The sequence below is a fragment of the Fonsecaea erecta genome (genome assembly GCF_001651985.1).
Source record: "Fonsecaea erecta strain CBS 125763 chromosome Unknown Scaff12, whole genome shotgun sequence".
Lineage (NCBI taxonomy): Eukaryota > Fungi > Ascomycota > Eurotiomycetes > Chaetothyriales > Herpotrichiellaceae > Fonsecaea > Fonsecaea erecta.
In genome coordinates, this window is record NW_017387255.1 from 987,855 (window position 1) to 1,013,449 (window position 25,595).

Genomic DNA, 25,595 nt, shown 5'->3' on the forward strand with positions numbered 1-25,595 from the left:
CGTCAGAGAATAATGTACTTTTGGAAGAGAAAGAACACACGGGCAAATGACGACATAGCTACAAGATGTCATCGGACCATATCATGATATGTTTCACCTCAGAACCACTTCCGTTTTCCTTTTACGTTAAGTTCCTGTTATCACATCTCATTCTGTGGCGGAGGAAAGAAACTTTACTATCGAACACGATGCCAAACAACTTCTCTAACAACCTGTAGTTGTACCTGGCCCTCCCCGGTCACACATAGCAAAAGAGTTGACCTTGCGGTAATCAACCCTGACGGTATTGGCTATGCTATGTAGGCGCAGATGAAGGAGATAACGCTTCCTGCTGTGCTATCTTCCTACCATTCCCCTTCCTCTGCTGCCCACCGCTATTGAGTTTCTCCAAAAGATGGACCCGGCTCATTTCCAGGTCCAGCCTCTTCTGCCTCTGACCAAGCTCGTTCCAGTTGAGCGTTGCCCATTTCAGGACATCATCAAATCTGCCTGCTTCATATGCCATCCTCACTTCGTCTGACCCTTCAAGCTTTTCCAGCTCCGCCGGTTGCTCTTCGCGATGTCCCACAATTTCTCTCTTCATCCCTTTCATGACATACCCAATCTCTGGCCCTTCCACGGGCAAGCTCTTCCTTATATCAGCCCACAACTTGTCCACCTTGATCTGGCGGACCATTTTCTTCTTCCTTGCTTCAAACCTGTTCGCAAATTCGACACCAAAATAATTCTTGGCGTCTTCGACGACGTCTTCCCTCGTCAGGAGTGCAGACTTGCCTGGTGGCTCGTCGATGTGAGCAGGAAGATATTCTTTGATCCAGTACGCGAAAAGCGGTCGTTTGGCGGCGCGCTGACGGTCATTTGCTTTCAGAAGCACGGCCGTTGTGTCAATTTCTTCTTTAGTTTCACCTTCTGATCTCTGGTCATGTTTGGGCCAATCTTTCCAGCGTGCCGGGTCATGAAACCTGCAACTTGCCACGTAGTCCATTAATTCCTCCCAACTCCCAAACATTTGCCAATACCTTTCTCTATCCAATCCCAAGAATTCCAGGACCGTAGCTGGGTCATTGCTCATGAGGACTCTCGCTTGCTCCTTGTTATGCATTTCCACTTCTTTTATCCGCAAAAATAGTCCCCTTGTGGTAGGGGTAATGCCGAACCGCCGGAGGACTCCTCCAAGCATTTGCCAGAGATCGCCGTGTGCTTGGAGGAAACTGTGCCAGCGGAAGTATTCGGAGGTAGGCATGATGCTGACGTCGAGTTGGATATGTTTTTGAGTAGATCCAAGGCGCATGGGTAAGGATGAGACCGTGCAACTATCAACTGTAGTGGGCGATGTAGCAGCTACACTGGCAGCGACGTTGTTGGTGTCGGCTTTGTCTCCCTTAAAGGCTGTCTCTTGCTCCTCCTGTTCAGATAATTGCGCACCGGCTTCTCTTGGACGATGTTCATTGTCGCCAGGGACTTGCACCGTTCGTTCCTCGGTCATGAGCAGATCTTCGAATTCCTCTGGCCACTTCAGCGCAAAATGATACGCGGATGTACCGCTCATTTTCTTCCATTTCTCGGCCCCCAGAAGATTTGCCAGGAAATGCCCAACTTCACGCCCAGCAGTCACATTTCGAACGAAAGGCTCTGCCACGAGGATGTCGATATCTCCGTAAGAGGACTTGGCAGGGGCTTCGATCGCATGGCCCACGAGCTTGAAGTGTACCCGGAGGAGCTCCTCGGCGCGGGAGAGAACCGAGTTGTAGACTGTGGGAGGCATGCGTGGCGTGGATAGACCCTCGGGTTTGAAGACGGAGCCGCCCATCTCGTTGTAGCAGGGATATTGGCACAAATTACCGAAGATCCGTCAATATTCTGTCGGTAGGCGACGCATGCGAAGTCCTGCGAATTGAAGCCCTTCTAGGAGGCCACCTTGAACAGAAAGAAGGAAGAGTTGAAATTGGATATTAAGGTAATCCGAATGCGGCTCTTCTTAACAAGGTCCTCTAGATATACAGCAGTTAGTTCCATCTCGACATTGTTTGTGACTCACACGAAACTCGGACAAGGGGACGTGCACAGCCTCGTCTAAGAGTTTGGGGCCGGTACTTTCTGCCACACATCACACGAGAGAAATTTTGTCAACCCGGAAGTGCGTCTTCAGCCGCCTTCCTCGAGCCTCATACTAGTCGAGACTGGGCATCTCTGAATTTGACACGGCTGCAGGTCATAAGCTGTATTCTTTGAGGCGTGTACAGAGGTCGTTGGCAATGGCCGTTGTTCGCACGGGTTAGCTGTGCGGACCCATCAAACCCGGAATGCGGCTGACGCAGTAGCATACTGGGTAGGAGGCCTGATGAGCGGCTATCCATCAACTCCACAGCCCATTCCGTTAGGGGTTGGCAATGTCCCTCGAGAACCAGTCTCTGCATTTCACAAGAATGCTCACTCAGAAATTTTCTGAGATGCTAAAGGACAACCCGGGAACTCGAGAATAGAGAGATCCCAAAGGCAGGAATGGATGGGACAACTGCCTCGACTAAATGCGCTCCGCCCGGGAGAGTAAGGGGTTTGTAGTAGAGGCGGAAGCATTTGTAGAGAAGAATCTTTCATCTAGACCATATCGTTCTCTTCTATGCTATAATTTTCTACATATAATACATTCACTCTGCTCCTCAATTGAGCACGCTGCTTTCCAAAGTTGCTTCGCTTGCTTCCCGAGATGCCTCATGCAAGGTTGTCCTGTCGCATAGTGAAACCCGCACGTCACCACGTATTACCTCGTCAAACTCCAATATTGCCATGGCACACAATTTGTACACAGACAAAATATTAACAACGTCAATAACTTCATAGCCCATCAATACTCCTCGTGGGGCGGGAACGAATCACTGACTCACTGTGTTCTCCCCAGCGGCCGAGTGCAAGTTCTTCCAGTGTTTTACTCCTTCCAGACCAAATCGAGCCCCGTTTTGCTTTTTCTTGTACCTCAGGGATGAAGAAATGTGTAACCACCGCCCCCAGAATCATACATGCGCTGAAGACTACGAGAATCGTGCCGTAGCGTTTCGTTTGGTTGTCACCAGGTGAGGAGGAGCCAAACTTATAGTAAAAAGAGAACACCTGCACCAAAATAGATCCGAGTTTCCCAGAGGCCGCTGCAATACCGTGGCAAGTACATCGATAACGAGTCGGGAACAGCTCGGCGGGGATGATGTATGTTGTTGAGTTCGGGCCTGTTCAAAGCGTCAGCCACAGCGCTGGGGATGACGTTGTGCGTAGCTTACCGAAATTGAAGAGGAATTGTCCAATCACGTACAGCGTTATTGCCAAAGCCCCTTCTTGCTGGACCACAATGAATTCAGTGCCCAAGGCAATAAACAATGCCGCGAGAGCCAAGAAACCGTATTTTTGCAGAGACACCCTGTTCAGCCGAGGCGCCGAAAGAATCCACAGAATTCCTCCAGCAAAGCTTCCAATATTCAAGACGACAAGTGCTTGTACCGAGGTCTTCATGAACATATCGTAGATATCGGTATTAGGGTCATCGTTTGTTTTCCAGATGGGCTGGGCACTGGCAATGTGCAGACTGCCCCAGGTTTTCGCGAGAAACTGGGGGTTCGAAAGGCCAATGCCATAGTATCCAAAGTCCAACAGAAGCCAGCACACTGATACAGCCATCAAGGTACGCCAATTGCCTTCGGTCCAGAAATACTGCTTGATGTCTGCCTTGGAAATCTTCCAGGATGAATTCAAGGTGGCCAGAGGCGCCGGAGTCACAGCAAACGAGGGTCTGGCGTCCGAACGTTCATCGAGTGACCGATGTGATAGGTTTGACTCTTCGAGAGAATCGCACCACATCCCAATCTCCAGCTCGTTGTTCGTGGATGTTTCCCCGAACAGCTGGGTTGCGTCAAACTCAGCCTTGACAGGGTCGTCCTCAATATCGAGCAGGAATCTCGGGGTTTCCGGGATAGCGAAACGGAAGAGGAGAGCGATCACTCCTGGTACAACGCCAATGCCAATAATCCACCTCCACATAATATCTACGGAGCGCTGGAGATTGTCCCTCTTCGAGTGGCGGGAGATGGCGACCACGATCAGTGAGATAAGATTGCCCATGATCTGTCCAAGTGGCTGCATGAAGAAGACGCCAGCCATCATCCGTGCTCGGTGTTTGGTGGGGGCAAACCTAAGAGATGTCAGCTGGACTTGAAGCTGTGGTGTAAAAATGATAAGGCGACTGACTCTGCAGTTATGACTGCGCTGAGCGGATAATCCGCTCCCACGCCTATTCCGACCATGAGCCTCCACCAGATTAACCAACCGTAGACGCTCATGCTTCCGTTGTAGCCTTCGGAGCTCATGACCACACCCAAGGTTGAACCGATGAGCAGGAGCAACTCAATACCGTACATCGTCTTTCGGCCTTTTTTATCGGCGAGGAAGCCAAATGTCGCTTGACCGATGAGTGTCCCGGCGAGGGTGACGATGTTGATACAGGTCAACCGGTAGGTCGAGACTTCTTGATTCCAGTAGACATAGGAGATCATTGGAAGGGCGATGTTTCCGGCAAAGAGGGAGAAACCATCGAGCAAGAAGCCAACTCCTGCCACGAGGACCACAATCCATTGAAAAGGCTGTCGGTCGATGGTCTCGTAGATCTGGCGTACACGGACATGGCGGTCCTAGAAGGCGAAGAAAATGTCAGGCTATACCTCTCCACACAAAGTCAACGCATGGCCTTGCCAAAGTGAGACGTACTCGCTCATGATCAAAGTCTCTTGCGCGATCGGTCGCATAGAGACGTCCACGCCAGCGTCCCATTGTGAGGCTTTTCTTTGCTCTAGCAGCAGAATGGGGCTAAAAGCGGGGGGTCAAGAGGGAGGGTCAACCGTCCATGGCGCAGAAGATGATTCGAGGACCGTATGAACGGTTAGCAGCAGCAAATCCGTGTTTATAAGAGGTCACCGTTGCAGTATGAGAAGGTTAAGAGGGAAGATTGTTTGGGGAGGGAAGGAATGGGAAGCCGTTAGGGATTTGCCAGAAGGATGGCGCAGACGGATATCTGAAGTTTCTTCTGACTGCTAACAAGGAGGACCCGGATATGAAGTACCTCAAGCAAAATGGGCACCAGTTAGTGTGCCAGGGAAGCCTAGGACGCCCCGTGTAAGTAGTTGTACTCGTAGTACTGGGATGTGAATTTTCTCCCTCACGTGCTTCTCAGATTGGGCAATGTGCAGGGCGTGGAACCACAGAACACACGAAACACTCCATGCTTTATGCAGGAGACAGAAACAGCTCTCTTCCCCTAGTTACCACGCCCAGGTGATGTCCACTTGCTCAATCCATCAGTCACTAGCTTGCTGGGGAGAGGGATTATCGATGGCTGCCACCAAAGAGATCCGAAGTTGCTACCACGCACCAGCAGCCCATGGCCGCCGGCATTGTCTCTGCCGAAGGCTTGGAGGCAGCCCTACCTAGATCCTATCATCCCATAAGAGCTGGAAGTGACTGGTGAAGGGGAGATGGCTGGAGGGGTGAGCATTGGTGGAGAGGCCGTACAGCGAGAAGATGAGCGAGTCGACAGTAGCTCTGGGTCCTTTGACCCTTGGGGACCCTTGGCGAGGTGCTATCACGGGCCGCAATCTGGACGTCCGCACTGTGGCCCATTCAGCGTCCACAGCCTCACGCACGTGGGATGTGGTCAAGCCGGGGTCGACGGCCTAGAGTCACTCGATCGTCAGATGCCATGACCCCTCCACTGACTCCTCTCTTCTTTGGTCACCAAAATACAATCCATCCTCTCTCTCCTGACACTGTCCAGTCTCAGCATCATGCACCTCTCCCAACCCGCCTTTTTCAGTGGAATTGCGCGACCCATTAACCCAGAACTAGTCCCAACCCCCACGCCGAACTTCTCGCCTCCGTTTGTCGACAAATAGGTTCTGCTTTAGGAGAATCGGAGTCTAATCCACCCCGGTCCGTTGTCCATCGAGCCAAGTTCTAAAGCAATGTTATAGCCTGGCGCAAAGCGAGCGAGGAGAACACAGTGAAAACGAGATAGCCGCTCTATCAAAGGACCACCAATGGTACAAAAGCATGCAGTGTTGGGGATGCAGGTCCACCTTTTATCTATCAACAACCATAAGGCACCAGACATAGGCATATCGAAAAGGGAAAGCTCCGTGAAAGGTGACAGTAGTCCTACATTTGCTTCTCCGTGTACTCGGTAGAGTCCCCCGTCTTCTCCGTACAAATAAGCATAAGAGACTACACGTCTTGTCTGTTTCGAGACTCGGTAAGTGCAAAGTGTTTGGCTTACATCCAAATCATCAAAGATCACCGATTCCATCCTGGCAAAAGAGTAGCGGTAGTAGGCCAGACTCCCTCTTTGTCGACAGAAAAACAGCCCGAAGCTTACCATCAGCGCAGGTCTCAGCTTACACTTGGAAACCCACTCGTCTACCACGCTACCCACCAGGTCTCTGATTTAAAAATGGCACCATATCAGTAGTAGTACGAGCGCTCGTGGTGTAGGACAACCTTCAAAGCCTTCAGCCTTTAAATCAAAACTCCTACTTCCATGCTCGCCGTATTATTGTCAACGTCTTCATGTTGTTGGTGCCAATGTCAATCTATATAATCCAGCTGGGACAGCGAATCGTCCCAAAGTATAGGTAATTACCGGGTATCTTCGTGATCGCTCGTACTCTCTCATAACGTAAATTCGTGCATCATCATGTCTAGATGGCGCTCTTATCATCCCTGGAAGCCTACACCATGGCATAGCAGGCCGAAGAACTTCTTTTGGTCTAGAAGAGCCATTAGTCAGGTTACGGAAGGACAGACAGAACTTCATACCGTTATCATCAAGGAAGGTAATGTGGAGCGCCTTCAACTGCGTCAACAAGTCGAAATTCGGTCGTAACGAAATAGTCATCGGACGGCCTGATTTTTTGCTCTGTTCAATCTGATCGATGCAGTCAACTGTCCACTGGTCAGTCTACTTAACAATCATAAAGTAGAGCGCCCCAAAAATTGGGTTCGCAGAATTCCAAGGGCTCTGACAGAATCGAGGGTGGGCAATCAACCATGACCACAATGGTCAATTGACTTGTCCTCTTCATCAGGCAGGCGATCATCAGTGCCGGTGGCCCTTCCAACTTAGTGGCTGCTCGGTGCTAACTCACGGGGAATAGTGATGTACCGCTTCTTTTCTTTTCGCTGTGAATTAGCAAAGAAGAGAATGACCTGCCTCCCCGTCCGCGAACGGAGAATGCGCAGGTTCTGGCTGATACATTCTTCGCCTCTCCCTTTGGATTTTGCCTCTGCAATACCCGCAGTGAAGATAACAGTCTGGCTGAGCAGCGCTTCCTGAAAACGTATGCAGTCTGATTAGTGGTCAGCAATCATCCCAATTCAACTCGAACTCTGACCAAGCTAGTCAAGACGGCGCGAAAAGAAGCCAAAAGTGTCAACGTACCCTCCCATGTCTCGAATGTATACGAAGGCTGCGCTTGGAACAAAGTTGACGCCATCCGCACGTTCTGTTCCTCGAGAAATGATACCCGGGAGATGTGGCTGGTGCTTGATGTCACGGGAGTCTCGAGATGAGGAATGGGCATCTTTGTGCCAGGGACTAACCACTATCAGCACTGAGTCTTTGCAGGGTAGGTTCAACTAACAGGAGTGCATAAAGGTGGTTTGGAGGCCAGCCGGGTCACTAAGCTCGATCTGCTTGAGGTGACCTGTCACATCTCTGCGAAGTTGAATTTGCAAATATCTTATCTTGAACAATTTGCTGCCCTTGCTGAAGGAGCTGATCGATAAGATACAAATATGTCAGCAAATGCTTCACAATAAGAGTAAAGAGAGGCACGGGTAAAGGAGGGCGCACATTGATGGGTCGAGTGTTGGAGGAGGACATACATATTGACCGGCTTGTTCAACGGGACGTAAACTATCTGTTCTGAAGAACAGCTTGACTGTCGACTTCTATCACCATGACCTGAGAGCGCTGGGGTGGGCGGCAGGTTGAAATTTGGGAAATGTACACTGGCAGTATCTGAAGGGGAGTCCAACGACGTTATACTATCCTGTCGAGGTGATTTTTGTAGGGGCCAGTCAGTGGTGTCGAGGAAGTTGGACTGGCTGGACATTGCCGCCGGTCCGGTCCCACTGACAGGGCCTTGAACTGCCAGTCCCGAGCAAAGGTTCTGTTCTCAGAGCTGGATCAGGTCAACTGCCAGTCGGAATAGGGATCGACCACATAGGTAGCTAAATTCGATTAGCTCAGGATGAGTGCCGCCTGGAGGAGACGCTGTGCAGGGTTGCGTGTTGCGCTGAATATTTGCAGACAAAGGAAAGTCTCATTTGGAGCCATTATTCAGAAGTGAGATTTGGGAAGAGGCTTCAGATGGCAAATCGGGAGGGATAAGATATCTCCTGAGGGAGAAATGAGCTCGAGCAGGCCATTTTGCGGAAGGGAGTCTTCGTCCGCAGCCTGGGAGCTGCTGGGTGCTTGTGGGCATGGTGGCATCTGTTGACTGCGATTTGTCCGGAGAGGCAATGGCAGAATAATGAGTGGGTTGCAAAGGTATGAGGATGCCGAGTGGCATCTTGGAGGAACAAGGAACGTGGTTGAGCGTGTGGCTAGAAAAGCTCGAGATGGAAAAAGGGACCTGGGCTTCTCCCCATCACCCGAGTCGCAGGCCCGTCCAATGCACGTCTACCGCCCCCGTTCGGTTGTTTTTCTAGTCTCCATTTGAACGTATTGGGAGTCTGTCATGCTTCTGCGGCGAGTTATTTGACCAGGTGGTTTTCTGACGCTTTGTGCTTGGACTGTAGAATGCCCTATGAGAGTGAAGCGGCGACACTTCCCGGGGAGAGACAGACTCTTGGAGCAAGTCGAGCGGCGATACGTACCCCTCCTCGCCATTCGCATCCACTGCTTATCGAGCCGCTTTAGGAGATTGTTATGGTGTCTGGCTGGTCGTTATTGACAGCAATGTAGCGAGTTCCCACTATAGTTGTTTATAGGGTCAAGGGCTGACATTTTACTGATGGTATGTATTTCGCCAAGTTTGAAAAATAGCTGCCCTCTACCATGTAATTTATACCATAGCTATATCTTGAAAAGTCAGCTAATACTCGAGTATAATGTATGAGGATGTTTCTCAGCCCAGCTCGTCGTCTACGTATCTTCACTTACACCTGCCTCGCACAACACACAAAATATCACTTCCTCCTTGCCAGAAACAGAATGGAATAGCTCGAGGAGTTCAATAGCTGGCTACTGAACTTATCATTGCAAACTCCAGATCCGTCATAACACCAAATCGGAGCAACTTCGACATACTCGGCCGCCCCCGTCGTCACCGGTGCTCGTGGTTTGTGTCATGGAAACCGAGCTGTATGGAACGAGGATCATAAGGTTGACTCGCAAAGAGGTTTGTCAGGGCTCAGAAGGGCACAAAAGAAGATGGCGACAGTCATTCGCCGATCACAGACGGTAAATGCTTTACCAGGATCTGAAGCAACGTAACAATTCATTCGTGTCTTGGTGGCAAGATAGTACGCACGCTCAGCAGGTCTCCTGGGATATGGAAACGAAGTGAAAGTGATCCTGGGTACCGGCACTCTTAGTAAGCTTGTTTTGCTCAAAGTGCACAAAAGAAAGAGATCCATACTGTTCCGCCAGTTCGTGCCAGAGACATAAAACCTGTATGTAATATTCGCGTTGGAAAGCCTTGAGGCGATTCTCTCTGCGCCCATCTCAGTCCCGTGACCAATTGCACATCAATAAACCGATCCTCAATGTGCAACATGTCAGTGTTTTGTGTAGAACAAGACGTGTTGTTGACGCCTATGGAGGAGGAATCAATGCTGAAAACGTCAAGGGACCTGCGCAAGGAGTGGTCCAGCAATTGGTAAACTCTCGACAGAACGTATCTTGCTTCCCATGTTTTCTATATCAGCATAGAGTCCCATTCCGTATCGAATAAAAAGGCGCCTGCAAGGATATTCCGCTAGCTGACAGGGACTTCGCTGGGACGGTTGTGTTGCTCGACTGACTGCTTCGAGTTTTTCCAAATGTATCCAGCAAGCTCGTCGCACGCAACCACGTGATACTTTCCAGTCTTTGCGACCTTCAGATACGGATTCGATGTTTTGCTGCAGATGATGCTGATGTCTTGGAGGCTTTCAATGGCTTGTCGGTCTGCGTCGTCAATGTCAACCGACATTTCCAAATTACAATCCTGCCAAATTTGATTAGTACAAGTGCCTAAGGGCTCATGATTGCCGGACTCACACATTTCCACGTAAGGCGGCGATGCGTCTTGGGAGGCTTGGGTCTGATCAGCTGATTGATAAGATCTTCTAGTCGATCCCCACTCCCCGAATCACCTTGAGCAACAGTGCCGGAGGCCCCTTTTGCTCCTTGCAGCGGGGGGGGTGCGAGATTATAACCACGTCGTTCGGGGGGTGTTGGAGGAGGTTGGAGCTTGCTCTCGGGCGAATCAGGTACTGTGGCAGATCCAAGGGCGGCGGCTGCAAGCGCAGGAGCGATTGCTTGTCCAGCAGCTGAGCTTCCAGGTGCGGGCTGGAGCAATGGCACGGAAGGGGCGCGAGGTGTTCCGTTGGGGCTCATAGTATTGCTTAGTCGTCGAGCTTCGCGGGGGCTATCGAGCTTGGGATAGTTGCTTTCTGATTCTGGCCTTCGGGACGAGGCACTTAGCGAAGGGGAATGTTCAGGATCGCGGGAGAGGCCATCGGAGCTCGGAGCGTCCGTCATGGCGACATCCCGGTCCCTGGACGAGTAAGGTCTATCGCTGATGGTGGGAGGCTGATCGACAAGAACATGGCGACCATTACCCGCGTCTTTGATGATCCCCTCTTGAAGGGCCCAGTTGGTCAAATCTTCGTCTTCTCGTTCTTCCTTGGCTTCGACAATGTCACGGGAGAAATGGCCTCCGACGTGCTCCATACGCTCATTCCAACTGCCGTCGCCTTCAAAGACCCTGCCACAGAAGCCGCAGGTACTACGCTGCGGAGGTTTTCTCTTCTCCATCCAGCAGCGATTGCGGACCTCTTCAAGGCTATCTTCGAAGGCTCTCCAGTCCTTGTCGCCGGCGTTACCGGGTACAATGGGGCCTGAGCCTGGGCCAGTCTCTGGCTTGTGCATGCGTCGATGATGCTGGGTGAAAAGATCCTTACGGTTGAAGTCATTGTAGACTCGCTTGTGATTGGGAACATTGGTGTTCAGGTCGGGGTTGCATGAGCCGACGTCACAGCGATAGAATCCCAGCTGAAGGTGCTGAATGGAGACATGCCGCTTCCACTCGTTCTTGGAGCTCAAAGCGACGTCGCAGCCGTAGTGGGAGAACGAGCAGATAAATTTGCGCTTCGCTGGTTCGGACCTCTTAGCTCCAGAACCTGGCGATTTGCGCGCACGAGGCTTCACTACGCGCCCTGGGTGAGTATCTGAACCCGAAATCGACTGTAAAGAGTCCTTCCGGGGACGTGGTTTGATAATGCGATCGGACGGGCTTCCACGCAGAGACGCAGAGGTGATATTGATGTTTGCATCGGTAGCCATGATGGATGGGAAAATTGCCGAGTGACTCTCGGTGGGTGAGCTTGGAGAGGTTGAGAAGCGGAGTTGAGCGAGTCAACCGACGAGGCGTGGCAACAAGGCGCGAGGGGACGAGGCTTCCGGGACTCGGGTCACCGTGGCGTTTCAATCGGCGTGGAACATCTTCTGACGGACAAAGACAGAGATCGACGGCGGACACAGTCGAGCGCGACAATGAAATCGATGAATGCCTCGATAAATTTCCAGCAGATGGACAGTACCGCGACCGACAAAGCTCGGATCAGATACGAGCTTGCAAAAAAATGTGGCGAGGGCGCCAAGAAGACGGTGGGTGAAGGAAGGATGGAAAAAGGGAAATGGAGAAGTAGAATTCGCGCGAAAGAGGTTCTTTTCAGGGGTGAGTTGTGAAAAATGTGATGAATTTGCGCCGGGTGAAGTGACCGATAAGAGTCAAACAGTTTCTGGTAGGGAAAAGAGGAAGAGAAAAAAGGTGGGAGGGTGAGAGGAATTCGAACGGAGAGGGGATGCTGCAGTAGGTGTGCAAATGAGATAGTAGAGGGGGAGGAGGCTAGGAACTGGACAAGGCTTTAGCCTGAAATAAGGCTGCGGAGGGACCCTTTTTCACTGAACGAGGCGCTGTAACTCGACACCTTGGAGAGGGGGGGGCAGGTGGCCGTCGCGCATTCGCAATCAGCCTCAGGCATTCGGTCAGGCTCTTGGTTCATTATCGAGTCAGGCTTCGTAAAAGACCTAAGAAGCACCCAGGATTGTCACTACAGGCTGGGCCTGACTCTCCCGTCGACGACCCCCCAAAGCAACCTTTTTTTCTCCTTCTCCAAGCTCGCAAGCACGTGTCAATGCACCATGTCTGTCTTTCTCTCCGTGTTTACCCTAGTCACCTGGCGATTGCAGCAATCCATCCATCCATCACCTTATCCTCTAACAGCCAAAACTCGAATCTAACCCGCCGCCGTTGTGGGCAAAAATCAACCACAGTGGCGGCCACCCTTATCATCCACAGATTTGCACAACCTCTCGAGTAGTGGCAAGGCCCAAATGGCAACATGCCTCTTCGAATCCAAATGGGCAGAGATCTACCGAGGCTGCACGACAAGGTGTGGTGCGAAAGCCAACCCAGTAGTCAGTGCCACTGCACGGCAAAGAAAAGAGGGGGCGCAGCCCAACACACCGAGACACCATCCAAGGGAGTTGCGCCGTGACAGGCCCTGACAGGACAAGGCTTTGGAGAATGGCCAGGGAGGCCACCACTGAGTGGCCAGGCTAAAGCACGGCCTTCCCACAAAAGATATTGCCTCCGAGAAGGTTAAGTGGGAGACCAATGGCGACGGCGAACGAAGTCATTGCCCCCCTACAAGAGGACAAGCCAATCCATCAGCTCATCAGCCCATCAGCACCAAATGCTACCAAACGGACACGAAGATTAAAGGGATTTGAGGTCGCCATCCATCGATCACAGATTACGAACTCGGGCTTCCGAAAACTGCTGGCCACCACTCACCGTTACATCTCGCGTCCGCCTCACCACCACCAAGGCCACTGTATAGACGACCTGTGCTTTCGCGTATGGGTACTTAATGATTGATGTCTTCCACAATCTCCAAGTTTTCCCTCTGGTCAGCCTGGTATTCTTTCACAGTCGCCCCGGATTTCAGCCTGCCCAGACAAGGCTCGAAGCCTTGCCCCAGCTCGATAACCATGGCTGATTCCTGGGCCCTACTGCCCAGCCCTGGAACTGAGTACGCCTTCTGCACGTAGAATTTTTCCGTGTCCTGGATGGGCCGCGCATGAGTTGGTCAGACTCAACGATCCCAAACCCTGGTCTGCGGAGCACTTCTCCATAGATTGTGTGGGTGTCTCGGTATGACCACATCAACGAATCTGAAGGCTCTCGAAATAGGAGGTTCACGATGGCTTTGAATTCCTCCCGGTCTGTTTTCACGTGTCTGACAAGTGTCTAAGCAAGGGATCATAACCCAAATGGCCGCGACCTCGGTTCACCTGTCGAGCTCCACAGGGTTTCGCTTCTCAACACTGATACCGGAACCCCCAGCCACATGCCGGAAATCGACTATGTACTGCGTAGACCTATCGCACCTTCCCTTTTTGATCTCGGCACAGTTGTCGCGTTATCGGAAAGTCAAGAAAACAAACCCGCAGCTACCGTTACAATCACAATCACAGTATTTAGACCGACACGAGGCGCCATCGTCAGCCCGGGGCGTGAGATTGAGCTGGTGTCCGTACTGATCCGGAAGAGTTACTCCCTGCTGGCGGGAGATTAGGCCCCAATGCCCCAGCTGCCACCTTCTCTCCCTTCCTCCCGCCTTTCCTGTACTGGGGATAGCCTTACCCCGCACTCACACTGCGCGCAGACCGGTCGACGTGAAGCCATCATTCGTGGGAATTTGGCGGCCTCCGAAGCGAATATCCCATCAATGCGCGGAATTTCGGTTGAAGGTCACGTTACATCTGCTGCGTGAAAATTTTTTGCTGGCATGTTCAGGAAAATAGATTCTCCTTCTCCGCACTTCCACGGCTCGTCGGCAGGGCTGCGGCACAGCCTTTTTGCAAAATTCTCTGCCTTTCTCCGGCCATTGTTTTCTCCTACGTAATTCATTCCTCCTTCGACCATTCCATGACACATAGTTGATTCTTTCCTGGCGACAACATCCAATCTTTTTGACGCCTTCTAGCATTCTCTCTCGAGGTTTCAGCGCCTTCAGAATTTTCAGTTGCTCGTGATCATGGAGGAAACTGATGCAACTGCCTAAGTTCATCAACTCTGATGTCACCCCTGCGGTGTACAATGAGGCCATGGGGCGCCATGGCGCCTGCGGCGTTGCGTCTTTACCAATCGCACAGTTGAGAAACCCTTCTGCTCGCCTGATCAAGCTGAAATTTTTGCCGCACTGCCCTGTGAATCGACCCCCCTTACCCCGGATTTCTTGGTTATAAAGAGGACCCAGTCCGTGTGGGAACCTGGGGCTGGTCTTTCACACCAAACAAGCATTGAACAAGCATTCCAATCCAAACCTTGGTTATAGATCCCAGTATACGAACATCTGAGAAGCTACACTTCACATTGCTCGAAAGGTCTCCGCAAACCCTACACAACCAACACCAACGAAATGTCTACTGCAAGCCGCACATCCGTCTCCTCAAACGGCACCGCGTCGTCCATCCCTGAACCCTCTCCCCACCAAGTCTCATCAATCTGCTACCCAAAGGGCAAATGGTATGACTGCCTTCGTCCGACAACCACTCCTTACTCAGGATTTGGTAACATGACCAACTTCGCGAGCATGTCCGGCAACGAATCTGTGGAGAAGGCTGGGGAGAGCTGGACGCGAGAGGTATATGGGAAGATGAAGTGAACTTCCTGACCTACCAAGAAATGTATCTTCACGATTGAGGGTGTGTTGGGATTTCACGGGCCACAAATTGCTGCTTGGAAATGTGACTGCGACCGTGGCTCTTTATTATGCGCTGGAAGAGGGTGCTCGAGACTACAACTTTCGCCAAGCTTCTATCGGTATGAGGCACGAAGTTTCTCCCCGACGAAAGTGATTCCATATGGCTTTGAATTTGTGTTCTAGGGCATGTTGGTGGATGGAGAGCTGTTTTCCACTGGGTTCTCGCATGGAGTTGACAGTGCATGCACCGTTATGAGCGTTTGAGACTATTCATTAGGCGTTCTGCGTGCACGGCGGGACGTAAGCGTGGAACAACAGGCAAGTCTAGTTTACTGGGTAGCGATCACCACTTAGGTGCGACTGAACTGTAGTCTTATTACTCAATGAAGCAAGGTTCGATATGATTCTCGTTTGGAATGACCGCCGATCTTTTCTGAAGATCTCGTTGTATCTTTTTCCATGTCAGAGCAAGAACTCCGGGGCACTTCAAGTTTCCTCTAGATTATAATGACGTCACTTCATGCGTCTCGCTACCATCGCCACCTAAATCGCCTGAGGCGATATCATTCCTCCCCTTCTCCGTTTCGCCAGTTGTGTCAGAGACAGAGGCCGGGTCAGGCATATCCATCATTTCCGCATCCTCGGTTTTGGACACTGTGACTTCTTCTGGTAGATCTGCTGCTGGCTGATTCGTGGACTGCGATATGTCGGGCACTGCGTCTGTCTCTTCGGCGTGTAGTGACTGTGTGTCCGCACGGTCATCACCAATGCCTGTTCCCTCTACAGTTCCATTCTCCTTCGGTACCGCCTCCGTTTCGACCTCCCCACCTTTTTCACCTTGGTCGTCGAGGTTGTCTGCCGTCAACAAAGCCTTCAAGTCGCTTCCGTACTGCACTTTCTCGCACATGACGAAACGATTCTTGCTGGCTCGTAATGCCCTCCAGACCTTCCCGGCTTTCCTCTCCTCAATTTCCTTCCTTTCCTCGTCTGTCATTGCGAAATCCATATCTAGGTCATCCCTTTCAATGCCCCGATAATATTCCTCTAAACTTGGTACCTGATGGCGTTTTGAAGGATGTTTGAGCGCCTCGAGAGGTTCGATTCGCGAGAGGAATGCTAAGTCGGTTGCCCCAGGCGGGTTGACCAGTGGTGTTCGCGCGGACTCGGTCAGTTTCATTAGCGTGTCGCGCGATTCGAGATAGATCTGCGGTGAGACACTGTCACGCGATATCGATGGACAATTCTCAGCTTTCCATCGCACCCAATTTTTGTCTCGCGACAAGACCGTGTCAACCATGCGGTAGTAGAATTTCCCTTCATTGCCGTTTCCGCCTTGTTGTAGGTAAGCAGCTATCTGAGAGCGAGTTGAGTATGCCCATTTGATATCTTCTTCGGAGAGGATGAAGGAGTATAGCACGGACTTGTTGGTAAGCCCTTCGAATTTTGCTTTGGCGACTGGCGAGAGGCTGAGCAGGAAGTCGAGCATAATCAGTGCTTGTACGAGGATGTGTCTCCGGAAAGCAATGTCATGGATTTCGAGATCGAACAAATCTCTGTTTGTCAGGTATTTGGGATTAAACGTCGAAGTCAAGGCGGACGACATATCAACATCATGGCGCTTGCGCTTCACACCGCGTTTCAAGTCGGCAGGATTTGTAGAAGAACCGGAACTATTCGAGACTGACTTGAAGCAGGAGAGCGTCTGAGCTATGCCGTCTTTGAAAGCAGTCATGTTGGCAGGGTCGAAAAGCTTCGTTGGGGACGAAAAAAAGGATTGGAGAGACCAGAACTTGGGATATAAAGCGTCGAGGTCCGGGGGCTGCTCTTTAGATTCAGATTTGGAAGTCTTATGGACTGGTGTACTTCTTGCTGCTTTCTCGGGATCCTGAACCTGGGCACTCGAGGCAGGGGTATGGGCACCAGAAGTAGCTTGTGGCGTGTCAGTGTCAAGTTCCATCGGCTTAATAGCATCTTCTGACTTGACAGGCATCGGATCGAAGGTAGTGATATTCTCCACGTGGAATTCACCACGTAAATTGACCGAGCTCTTGTCCCCGAGAGGAAAGCTCTGGAAGAGGAAGATGAAGACGCGGCCGCAAAAGACGGTGTCCTCAGCTCGCGACAGCCTCCTGAGCAACTCATTGCAACATCTTAGAATGACCAAGTTCTTCTGTTTGAAATGTTTCGCCGTCATCCTGTCTCTGCGTGATTCTAGATAGTCAAAGACTTTTCTGCAGCCCTCAATGGTCTGACTGTCCAGTAGCTCCTCGACGAGCCAGAAACCCAAAGTAGGTTCGCATAGTTCGTTGTCAGACAGGATGGTAATAACGTCAAGGAGGACCCAGACCTGGGCGAACGCTGGTTCTGAGATGTCGGCTGTGGCGACGGTGTCGACGATGATGTCGCGGCAGACCGTCTCGACTGCAGCATTGTGTATCTGAAGCGCTTCGGGCAGGGTCGCTTTGCGCACCGCATTTATTTGGTTCAGCAGCTCCGCACAGTCGGTTTCGAGGACGTACGTGTCTATATCACCGTCTATCCGCGCTCCAGTAAGATTGTTGATACATGATTCAATCATGGATTTGTATGTCGTGACGGAGGAAACGCTTGTTGCAGCCATGTTGTCGCAGAGCAGAGGGAGGAGTGAGAGGATGGAGTGAGAGTTACCGCTCCTGATCGCTTACATCGAAAGCAAGCCACCAAGGCGCTGACCTCAACGGAGGAAGAGCTTGTATGTCAATAAACTAGAAAGTCAATTTCATGAAAGCATTAGCGGTGGGAATGTGATGTTGTTACTGCGCCGGGTTGAAGCGTCAGGCGCTGCGGCTCTGCGGAGAAATTAATTTTGTCTGGGCGCAGTTGCAAACTCCGCAGGAATCGCAGTTGGACTTGGCCTTACCATTCTCTTGCTCCCACAACACGGTTGTTTTCGCAGTCAATGGGCCTTCAACTGCGGCCGGCGATGGCTCTAGCCCTCGATGTGCAAGCTGACATCAGCATCCAGGCTGAAGACTGTATCAATCCGTGGGAAGAGCTGGCTAAAAAGTACTGGTGGGACAGGGACAATGCGCCTACAAAGGTCAAGCCAGAAGTGATCAAGTCAGCTATTTGGGATCCTCTCGAGCAAGACTCCTTTGCCTTCCACTCCCTCGCCACTCTTGAGAATTACCAGATTCTCGAAAGATTTCTTTGGCCGACCTTTTCATCAGACTCTTCCAACCACCATGTCCTGCTCATCGCGGTCTTCTTCAATGTGAAGCAACGGGCTCGACTCCATGACTGGTTTCTCTTCACCAGCCGGCCTGCAGAGTTCTCGAACCTGCTTCGTCGAGTCCTCTCCTTGAACCTCGACTCTTCTCTATCCGCGTTTTCTCGCTTGTCCCTGCTTCATTTTGTGCTCGGTGCATTTCAGTCTCTCGAAAATGATCTGGTCCGCAAAGAGTGCGCCCCGCTTGTGTCGATCGCAATATGGTACAATATACATGACGAAAGAACAAGGGAAAGACTTCTCGAAGCAAATCCGGCGCGGAAGAAAGCATGGAGGGCAGCTGCGCGAAGATATGATGCAGCTGATCTCGAAACTCAAAGTCGCTTACGCTTTGATCGAGCATGGCTGTATACGATGCTGATCGATTTCATTGGAAGACTCAACGCATCGAAGTTGACACATTCTCAAGAGATGGTCTATTGTGAACGGTTTTTGGAATTCTTGATCGATCTGACCAGTCAATTGCCCACCAGACGGTACACGAACGCTCTGTTGAAAGATGTCAACATCATCCCCGTGATTCGAACGTCGAAACTGTTTGAAAGAGAGGATGCTGTGCTCTTGCATGACTTGACCAGTCTTCTCGAACATTTTCAGAGTTTTGCGATCGACGAGCTGGGCGGCACGGAAGAAAGACATGATGGCTCGCGTAGGGCACATTATCAATCATTGGAGAAGCTGCAACGAGTGGCCCTCCAACACTTTGGGGACAAGCTGAAAGTCCTGGCACTGTCGAACTTCGGGTCCATCGACAAAAGAAGCGAGTTACAGTCTCACTTTTCTACGTTAACGGACGGCGAATTGCAGGACCTATGTATGCAGCTTGGGTTTCGAATTAGCTATCCCTCGGTTGCCGGAATCGTCGCGACCCGTGCAATTATGATGGAGATGCTCTTGTCATCCTTCTCCAAGCCTAGAGATTTCCGAGAGGTCGTCACCCAGTTAGCCGTACTGCCTACCGCAACCTCACTATATGACCCAGCCTTGATGAGGAGCGAACACTATGATGGCTCCCGGCCACTTGGGATTCCTAAGTTGAACCTGCAATATCTCACCATTAGCGACTTCATGTGGCGCTCATTCCAGCTCTATCAGGCTGAAGCATTTTATGGTATAAGAAAAGACATGGAAAGCATTGTGAAACGAATGAAGCCGAAAATGGGCCGAGAACGGAACAGCACAATATTTGAAGGGTTCTCAAAAATGTCTCTTCCGATTGCAGAGCCTGCTGTCATTGAGGTTGGTGCTCCAAAAGTTGGGCATCCCGAGCCCAGCTTTGTGCGAGTGGAAGTGATATTGGACGTGAGCCGCCTCACGGACGGCATCAGAAGAGAATGGGACAGTCTTAAACCCCATGACGTTGTATTTCTCCTAGCGGTTAACGCTCGAAACGATTCTCGACTTCTTACGAATGGTCATACTGGCGACCAAGATGGTCAACAAATATTGTTCACCGGTCTTAGAGCGGCTGAAGTCGTTCAGGTCTTGGACGATGACGGGCGAGCTCTCAGAGACTCGCAGACAAACGGATATACTTCAAGGCCTAGACGGAGGCGTCTGCTGCTTGACTTGGACGCAAGCGCCTACGCTATCGACAAGCAGAAATCAGGCCAGGTTGTGTCAGAAATCGCGTCTATGAATGTGATCGCTCGCAGACAAGGGCGAGAAAACAACTTCAAACCTGTGCTGGAGACTATCCAAGCTCTGGTCTCCTCCGAAACTGTGCTCCCCTCATGGCTGCATGAAGTATACCTAGGGTATGGTGATCCACGAAGTGCTTCATTTCCGTCGCTGTCAAACCACATCGACTCCATAGACTACTTGGATACATTCCTTGATTGGCAGCATCTGTTGGACAGTTTTCCGGGGACGACTATCGAAACCGGCGCCGCTGGTCGGTCCACTCCTCTCGAACCGCCTTATGTCCTTCAACGCACCATGAACACTATGGCCGAGCCCCCAGCGAACCCCAAAAAGAGACGTCGCGATCAAATGGAGCAAGATTCATCTACGGTCAAAGTATTGACCTACAAACCCCGCAACACCGGACCATATCCAATGGATGCTCCTCGGAAGAATGCAATCCGCTTCACGGCAAAGCAGGTAGAAGCAATTGTATCTGGAACGCAACCTGGGCTTACTATAGTGGTTGGGCCCCCTGGGACGGGCAAGACTGACGTTGCAACACAAACCATTAATTTGCTTTACCACAACTTTCCGTCGGAACGAATTTTACTTGTTGCTCACAGCAATCAAGCACTCAACCAGCTTTTCCAGAAAATTATTGCCCTCGATATCGACCCTCGCCATCTGTTACGATTGGGTCATGGCGAGGAAGACCTGGAGTCAGAGGCTTCCTACGGTAAATACGGTCGAGTGGAGTCTTTCCTAGAGAATCGCCAGTCCTATCTATCCGAAGTGAGTCGTCTTGCAGCTTCAATTGGCGCCGAAGGAGCACATGGCGCTTCGTGCGAGACTGCCGACTATTTCAATCAGGTTTTCATTAGACCCGCTTGGCAACGATTCTGGGATATCGCCAACGCAGAAAATGCCACTGTCGAGTCCGTCCTCGGCTCGTTCCCCTTTTACAAATTCTTCAGCAACGCGCCAGTTGCGACGCTGTTTCCTCACGGCGCTACGATGGAGGAAGCACGGGAAGTCGCGTCTGGCTGTCAGTATCATATTGATAAGATCTTCTCCGAGCTGGAATCGATCCGGCCTTTCGAGATCCTGCGTGCTGGTCGCGATCAAGCAAACCACCTCTTGGTCAATGAGGCACGAATCATTGCCATGACATCAACGCATGCGGCCATGAGGAGATCCGAAATTGCCGAACTAGGCTTTCATTACGATACATTGATTATGGAAGAGGCGGCGCAAATCACCGAAGTCGAAACCTTCATTCCATGCGCGATGCAAAACGCGGACCTTGAGACTGGCGATGTACCCTTGAAGCGAATTATTCTCATAGGAGATCATCTTCAGAACTCCCCCGTCATCCAGAACTTGGCTTTGCGCCAGTACGCCAACTTCGAACAATCCCTTTTTCTACGTCTCGTCCGCCTTGGTGTGCCCACGATCCATTTAGACCAACAAGGTCGTTGCCGCCCCTCGATTGCCAGTCTCTTCAAATGGCGCTACAATAATTTGGGGAATTTGCCTTACCTCATCTCAAAGCCAGAATTTTCTCGCGCCAACGCGGGCTTCCGCTATGACTATCAGTTCATTGATGTCGCAGACTATCAAGGGACCGGTGAACGTGAACCCACGCCACATTTCGTTCAGAATCTCGGCGAGGCTGAATACGCAGTGGCGTTGTACCAGTACATGCGCCTCCTTGGATACCCGCCTAACAGCATCTCGATCCTCGCCACCTACGCTGGCCAAAGAGCGTTGATCCGTGACGTTCTGGAGCACAGGTGCAAAAACAACGCACTTTTCGGAATGCCGAAGACCGTGACTACGGTCGATAAGTACCAAGGTGAGCAGAATGACTACGTCATTGTAAGCATGACAAGGACGCGGACGCCGGGTTACCTCCGAGATATCAGGAGATTAACGGTCACCCTGTCGCGTGCAAGACTCGGATTGTATATTCTCGGCCGAAAGGAGCTCTTTGCAAGTTGCTTTGAGATGAGGCCTGCCATGACTATCTTATCGGAAAGACCGCATAAATTGGTTGTCACGACTGGGGAGATGTTTCCCACTACTCGCCTACTCGAGGAGGAAGTAGAAAATACATCGGAAATGGAAGGTGTAGAGCACCTTGGCCAATATGTATATGAAATGACCCAGGCAAAAGTCAAGGCTTTGGGTGGACTAGTCAAAATGCACATGGAGGAGGATGAGCAAGATGGCTATGCAGCCGAGGAGACGGAGGGTTTCGGCGCCGATGTTGGAGAAGAGGACCCGTTGCATGAGATTGTCTAAATGTCAGGGAGCTGTTGGGGCGGAGAGACCCAAGATACCCAGTGGTTATGCTACAACAAGAACAGGAATACGACTTTGGCCGCGGGTGGCCTAATCACCGTTGGAAATGACAAGCATCTAAGCCGAGAGGTTGGAGTAAATATCACAGGGCTCTAACCGGGTCAGACTATGCCACTCATTGGAAAGGCGACTCCACGTAAGGAGGACTTCGGTTGTCTTCCTTCTCCCTACATCCGATAAGTGGCTTCTCATTGGCTAGTTGCTGCCGAAAATGGGAAAGCCCCGACTCTCGAAAACCATCTGTGAACGTCATGGTCAATTCTCCAACGGACAGGATCATCATTTACTCGATCCAAAGGCCTGCAGGGCCACAGCTATGCCGGCCGGGGCTGTTCATTTCCTCATGCAAGGAATTGGGGAAGGGAAGTTTTTGGGTTGCTGGTCTGTTACCAGCCAGACCCAGCTCTGCCCTCAGATTCTAGACTCGTTTGTACCCGCCCAGCTTCCAGCTCGGGTCTGCTCCGCGACAGTTCGACCCTTAGCTTTGCTTACCTGACAATCCCACCATAGTCGTTAATTCAGCCCCGGAAGGCCGAGATCAACAAGGATCTGGGACAGCTCACAGTCCCTCTCCAAATTGTTTAGGGCCTGCATCTCCTCATACCAATCTACACATAACAAGACTAGTACGCCATTTCACTGGCCTAAGACCCGCCCCTGGTCCTCCAAATGAGCAGAGGTGGATACGGAGTACAGCCGGCGGTCTTATGAGACGCGGGGTCGAGGACCTTTACGTCGCCCTTCTCCTCTTCAAGCCTCTATCTGTCGATCCCTGAGCGTAACGGAAGGCAACAACTCAGCTATGGGGTTATTGGTGAAGAAACTCCATTCGATGTCGAAGTTGCCTCTCAGAGTGATTGGAATGCTCTTTCTCCTCGCCGAGGTTCGTCCCCCTTCTGCGCGGGGTACAGAGAGGGGAGGAGTGTGAGATATTTATATTCGAGGAGAGCAGCGGAACGCTTGTCCTCTGCTTTCTGTGAGACCGCACTCGCAGCAACGCTGGTCTTTGTTTGCACACCGTTAAATTTTCGAGTACAAAAGCTTTCACGCAAATTCCAACAGAAGCCCCAAGGGTTCATCTCATCATGGGCTTGTTTACAGAATTACCAGAAGAATTCCGGGAGGTGGACGTAATCGTGGCCGGGGGTAAGCACGTCCAGATCATAACGATACAATACACTGGCTGACCGAATCCGCCTAACAGGAGGGACGGCTGGGTGCGTGGTTGCTTCTCGTCTCGCAGAAGCAGATCCGAAATTGTCGATTCTCGTTATCGAGCAGGGCATGAACAACTACAATGTGCCTCAAATTGTACAACCCGCTCTCTTCCCACTGAATCTTAATCTTGACAGTAAATATACACTCTTCTGGAAAGGCAACAGGGCACCACAGCTTGCGGACAGGGAGCCTGTCGTTCCCAGTGGTGGCACTTTGGGCGGTGGAAGTAGTATTAATTGGATGGTATACACCCGCGCTCAACGATCTGACCTTGAGTCATGGAAGACGCCAGGGTGGTCGTCCAAAGAACTATTGCCGTTCTTGAAGAAGGTAGGAAACGCCCTGGCCCGATCCTTTTCCAGAATCTAAGCTAACTTGTAGAACCCACACAGTTTGAAACCTATCATGGCCGAGGCGAAAAGGAGCTGCATGGCGACAATGGCCCTGTCAATATCTCCAGCGGCACCTTCCGAGCAACCCGCGCCGAAAATGATTTCATTGAAGCCGCCGCTAAAATTGGCTACCACGAACTGAAAGATTTACAAAACCTTGACTCTAACAACGGTACCGAGCGTTGGTTGCGCTACGTTGGCCCCGATGGACGACGCCAGGATGCCGCCCACAGGTTCCTTCACCCGAAACTTCAGAGCGGGCACTATCCGAATCTGCATGTCCTGACGGAAAACCAGGTTGTGAGAGTCCTACTTGATGATAATAAAAGAGCCGTTGGGGTCCAGTACCGGCCGAATCCCAAATTTCAAGCCGCTGCACGTGGGAAGTCTCTACTTACCGCTCGCGCGTCGAAATTGGTCGTTGTCTCGGCCGGCGCGAATGCTACACCACAGATTCTGGAGAGATCGGGGATTGGCGACCCGAAAATTCTTAAACGCGCCGGAGTCCCAGTCGTCGAAGACTTGCCCGGTGTGGGGAATGATTACCAGGACCATCACCTCACACTGTACACATATCGAACCAGCCTGACACCGAACGAGACTATTAATGCCTTTGCGGATGGGCGACTAAATGTGCAAGAGGAGATCAGGAAAAACAATAAGCAGCTGGGTTGGAACTCCATGGATGCTTCAGGCAAATTCCGTCCCACCGAGGCTGAAGTTGAAGCTCTTGGACCCGACTTCAAGAGAGCCTGGGATCGAGATTTCAAGAATGCGCCTGACAGGCCCCTAATGATTATTGCCATGTACTTGAGGTAAGAGGGACTGTCCGCTACCGTTTTTGGCTATCGTACTGACACAGGTATAGCTTCTTTGGCGATCACGCTACATTGCCAGATAACTCCGAGTATGTTTCCATTGCTAATTGGACGGCTTATCCATATTCGCGCGGGCACATCCACATCACAGGGCCGAACATCTCCGATCCTATTGACTTCGACGTGGGCTATTTGAAAGACCCCAACAACATTGACGTCAAGAAACATATCTGGGCATACAAAACCCAACGCGAGATCTTTCGTCGCATGAACATCTTCCGTGGCGAGCTGGCAGCAGATCACCCCAAGTTCCCTCCAGGCTCGAAGGCCGCCATTGTTGAAAAGGCGGACGGCCCTGTCGCTGACGACGCAAAACGTATCGAGTACACGCCCGAGGATGATAAGGCTATTGAAGAGAATGTCAGAAAGATCGTCACTACTACCTGGCACTCGTTAGGAACATGTAAGATGGCACCAAGAGAGGAGAAAGGTGTTGTGGATGCCAACCTGAGTGTGTACGGCATAAAGGGTTTGAAGCTGGCGGATCTGAGTATCGTCCCTGAGAACGTTGGTGCAAATACGAATAATACCGCTCTGTTAGTAAGGGAGAAAGCAGCGGATATATTCATTCGGGAATTGGGTCTTGGTGGGAAGTCGAAGGGGCGGGAAGCTACAAGATACTCAGGAGAGAACCTTAATATTTCTCGGCTCTAAATATAGGTCAGAAGGCAAAGATAGAGAATGCTAATCTATCTATCTATCTCTAGCTACTATATTCCGGTGAATTCTGACCGAAACATATATAAAATTAAGGTTACGGGATCAATCTTAGTACGAATTCTAGCCGAATATTTCGACGTATTTCCCGTAGAAAGACTCTAGCTTATAATC

General features: G+C 51.2%; 7 protein-coding genes across 7 annotated transcripts; 2 read left to right on the forward strand and 5 right to left on the reverse strand.

The window, feature by feature from the left end:
- Nucleotides 1-295: 295 nt before the first annotated feature.
- On the reverse strand, nucleotides 296-1,810 carry AYL99_10922 (hypothetical protein; the record flags this gene model as incomplete). The annotated part of the gene is made up of 1 exon (XM_018842428.1): nucleotides 296-1,810. One exon carries the CDS (start codon nucleotides 1,808-1,810, stop codon nucleotides 296-298), a length of 1,515 nt encoding a protein of 504 aa, XP_018688589.1.
- Nucleotides 1,811-2,826: 1,016 nt separating this feature from the next.
- Nucleotides 2,827-4,812, reverse strand: AYL99_10923 (hypothetical protein; the record flags this gene model as incomplete). The annotated part of the gene is made up of 5 exons (XM_018842429.1): nucleotides 2,827-2,833; nucleotides 2,882-3,221; nucleotides 3,273-4,177; nucleotides 4,234-4,673; nucleotides 4,750-4,812. 5 exons carry the CDS (start codon nucleotides 4,810-4,812, stop codon nucleotides 2,827-2,829), a joined length of 1,755 nt encoding a protein of 584 aa, XP_018688590.1.
- A 1,935-nt stretch (nucleotides 4,813-6,747) lies between these two features.
- On the reverse strand, nucleotides 6,748-7,613 carry AYL99_10924 (hypothetical protein; the record flags this gene model as incomplete). The annotated part of the gene is made up of 4 exons (XM_018842430.1): nucleotides 6,748-6,800; nucleotides 6,850-6,975; nucleotides 7,179-7,379; nucleotides 7,472-7,613. 4 exons carry the CDS (start codon nucleotides 7,611-7,613, stop codon nucleotides 6,748-6,750), a joined length of 522 nt encoding a protein of 173 aa, XP_018688591.1.
- A 2,403-nt stretch (nucleotides 7,614-10,016) lies between these two features.
- On the reverse strand, nucleotides 10,017-11,587 carry AYL99_10925 (hypothetical protein; the record flags this gene model as incomplete). The annotated part of the gene is made up of 2 exons (XM_018842431.1): nucleotides 10,017-10,247; nucleotides 10,301-11,587. 2 exons carry the CDS (start codon nucleotides 11,585-11,587, stop codon nucleotides 10,017-10,019), a joined length of 1,518 nt encoding a protein of 505 aa, XP_018688592.1.
- A 3,933-nt stretch (nucleotides 11,588-15,520) lies between these two features.
- AYL99_10926 (hypothetical protein) lies at nucleotides 15,521-17,638 on the reverse strand (the record flags this gene model as incomplete). The annotated part of the gene is made up of 1 exon (XM_018842432.1): nucleotides 15,521-17,638. The coding sequence occupies one exon, from the start codon at nucleotides 17,636-17,638 to the stop codon at nucleotides 15,521-15,523; it is 2,118 nt and encodes a 705-aa protein (XP_018688593.1).
- Nucleotides 17,639-17,980: 342 nt separating this feature from the next.
- AYL99_10927 (hypothetical protein) lies at nucleotides 17,981-22,216 on the forward strand (the record flags this gene model as incomplete). Its single annotated transcript, XM_018842433.1, has 1 exon — nucleotides 17,981-22,216. One exon carries the CDS (start codon nucleotides 17,981-17,983, stop codon nucleotides 22,214-22,216), a length of 4,236 nt encoding a protein of 1,411 aa, XP_018688594.1.
- Nucleotides 22,217-23,361: 1,145 nt separating this feature from the next.
- Nucleotides 23,362-25,452, forward strand: AYL99_10928 (hypothetical protein; the record flags this gene model as incomplete). Its single annotated transcript, XM_018842434.1, is given in 5 exon segments — nucleotides 23,362-23,422; nucleotides 23,481-23,824; nucleotides 23,887-24,701; nucleotides 24,755-25,300; nucleotides 25,314-25,452. 5 exon segments carry the CDS (start codon nucleotides 23,362-23,364, stop codon nucleotides 25,450-25,452), a joined length of 1,905 nt encoding a protein of 634 aa, XP_018688595.1.
- Nucleotides 25,453-25,595: the final 143 nt, after the last annotated feature.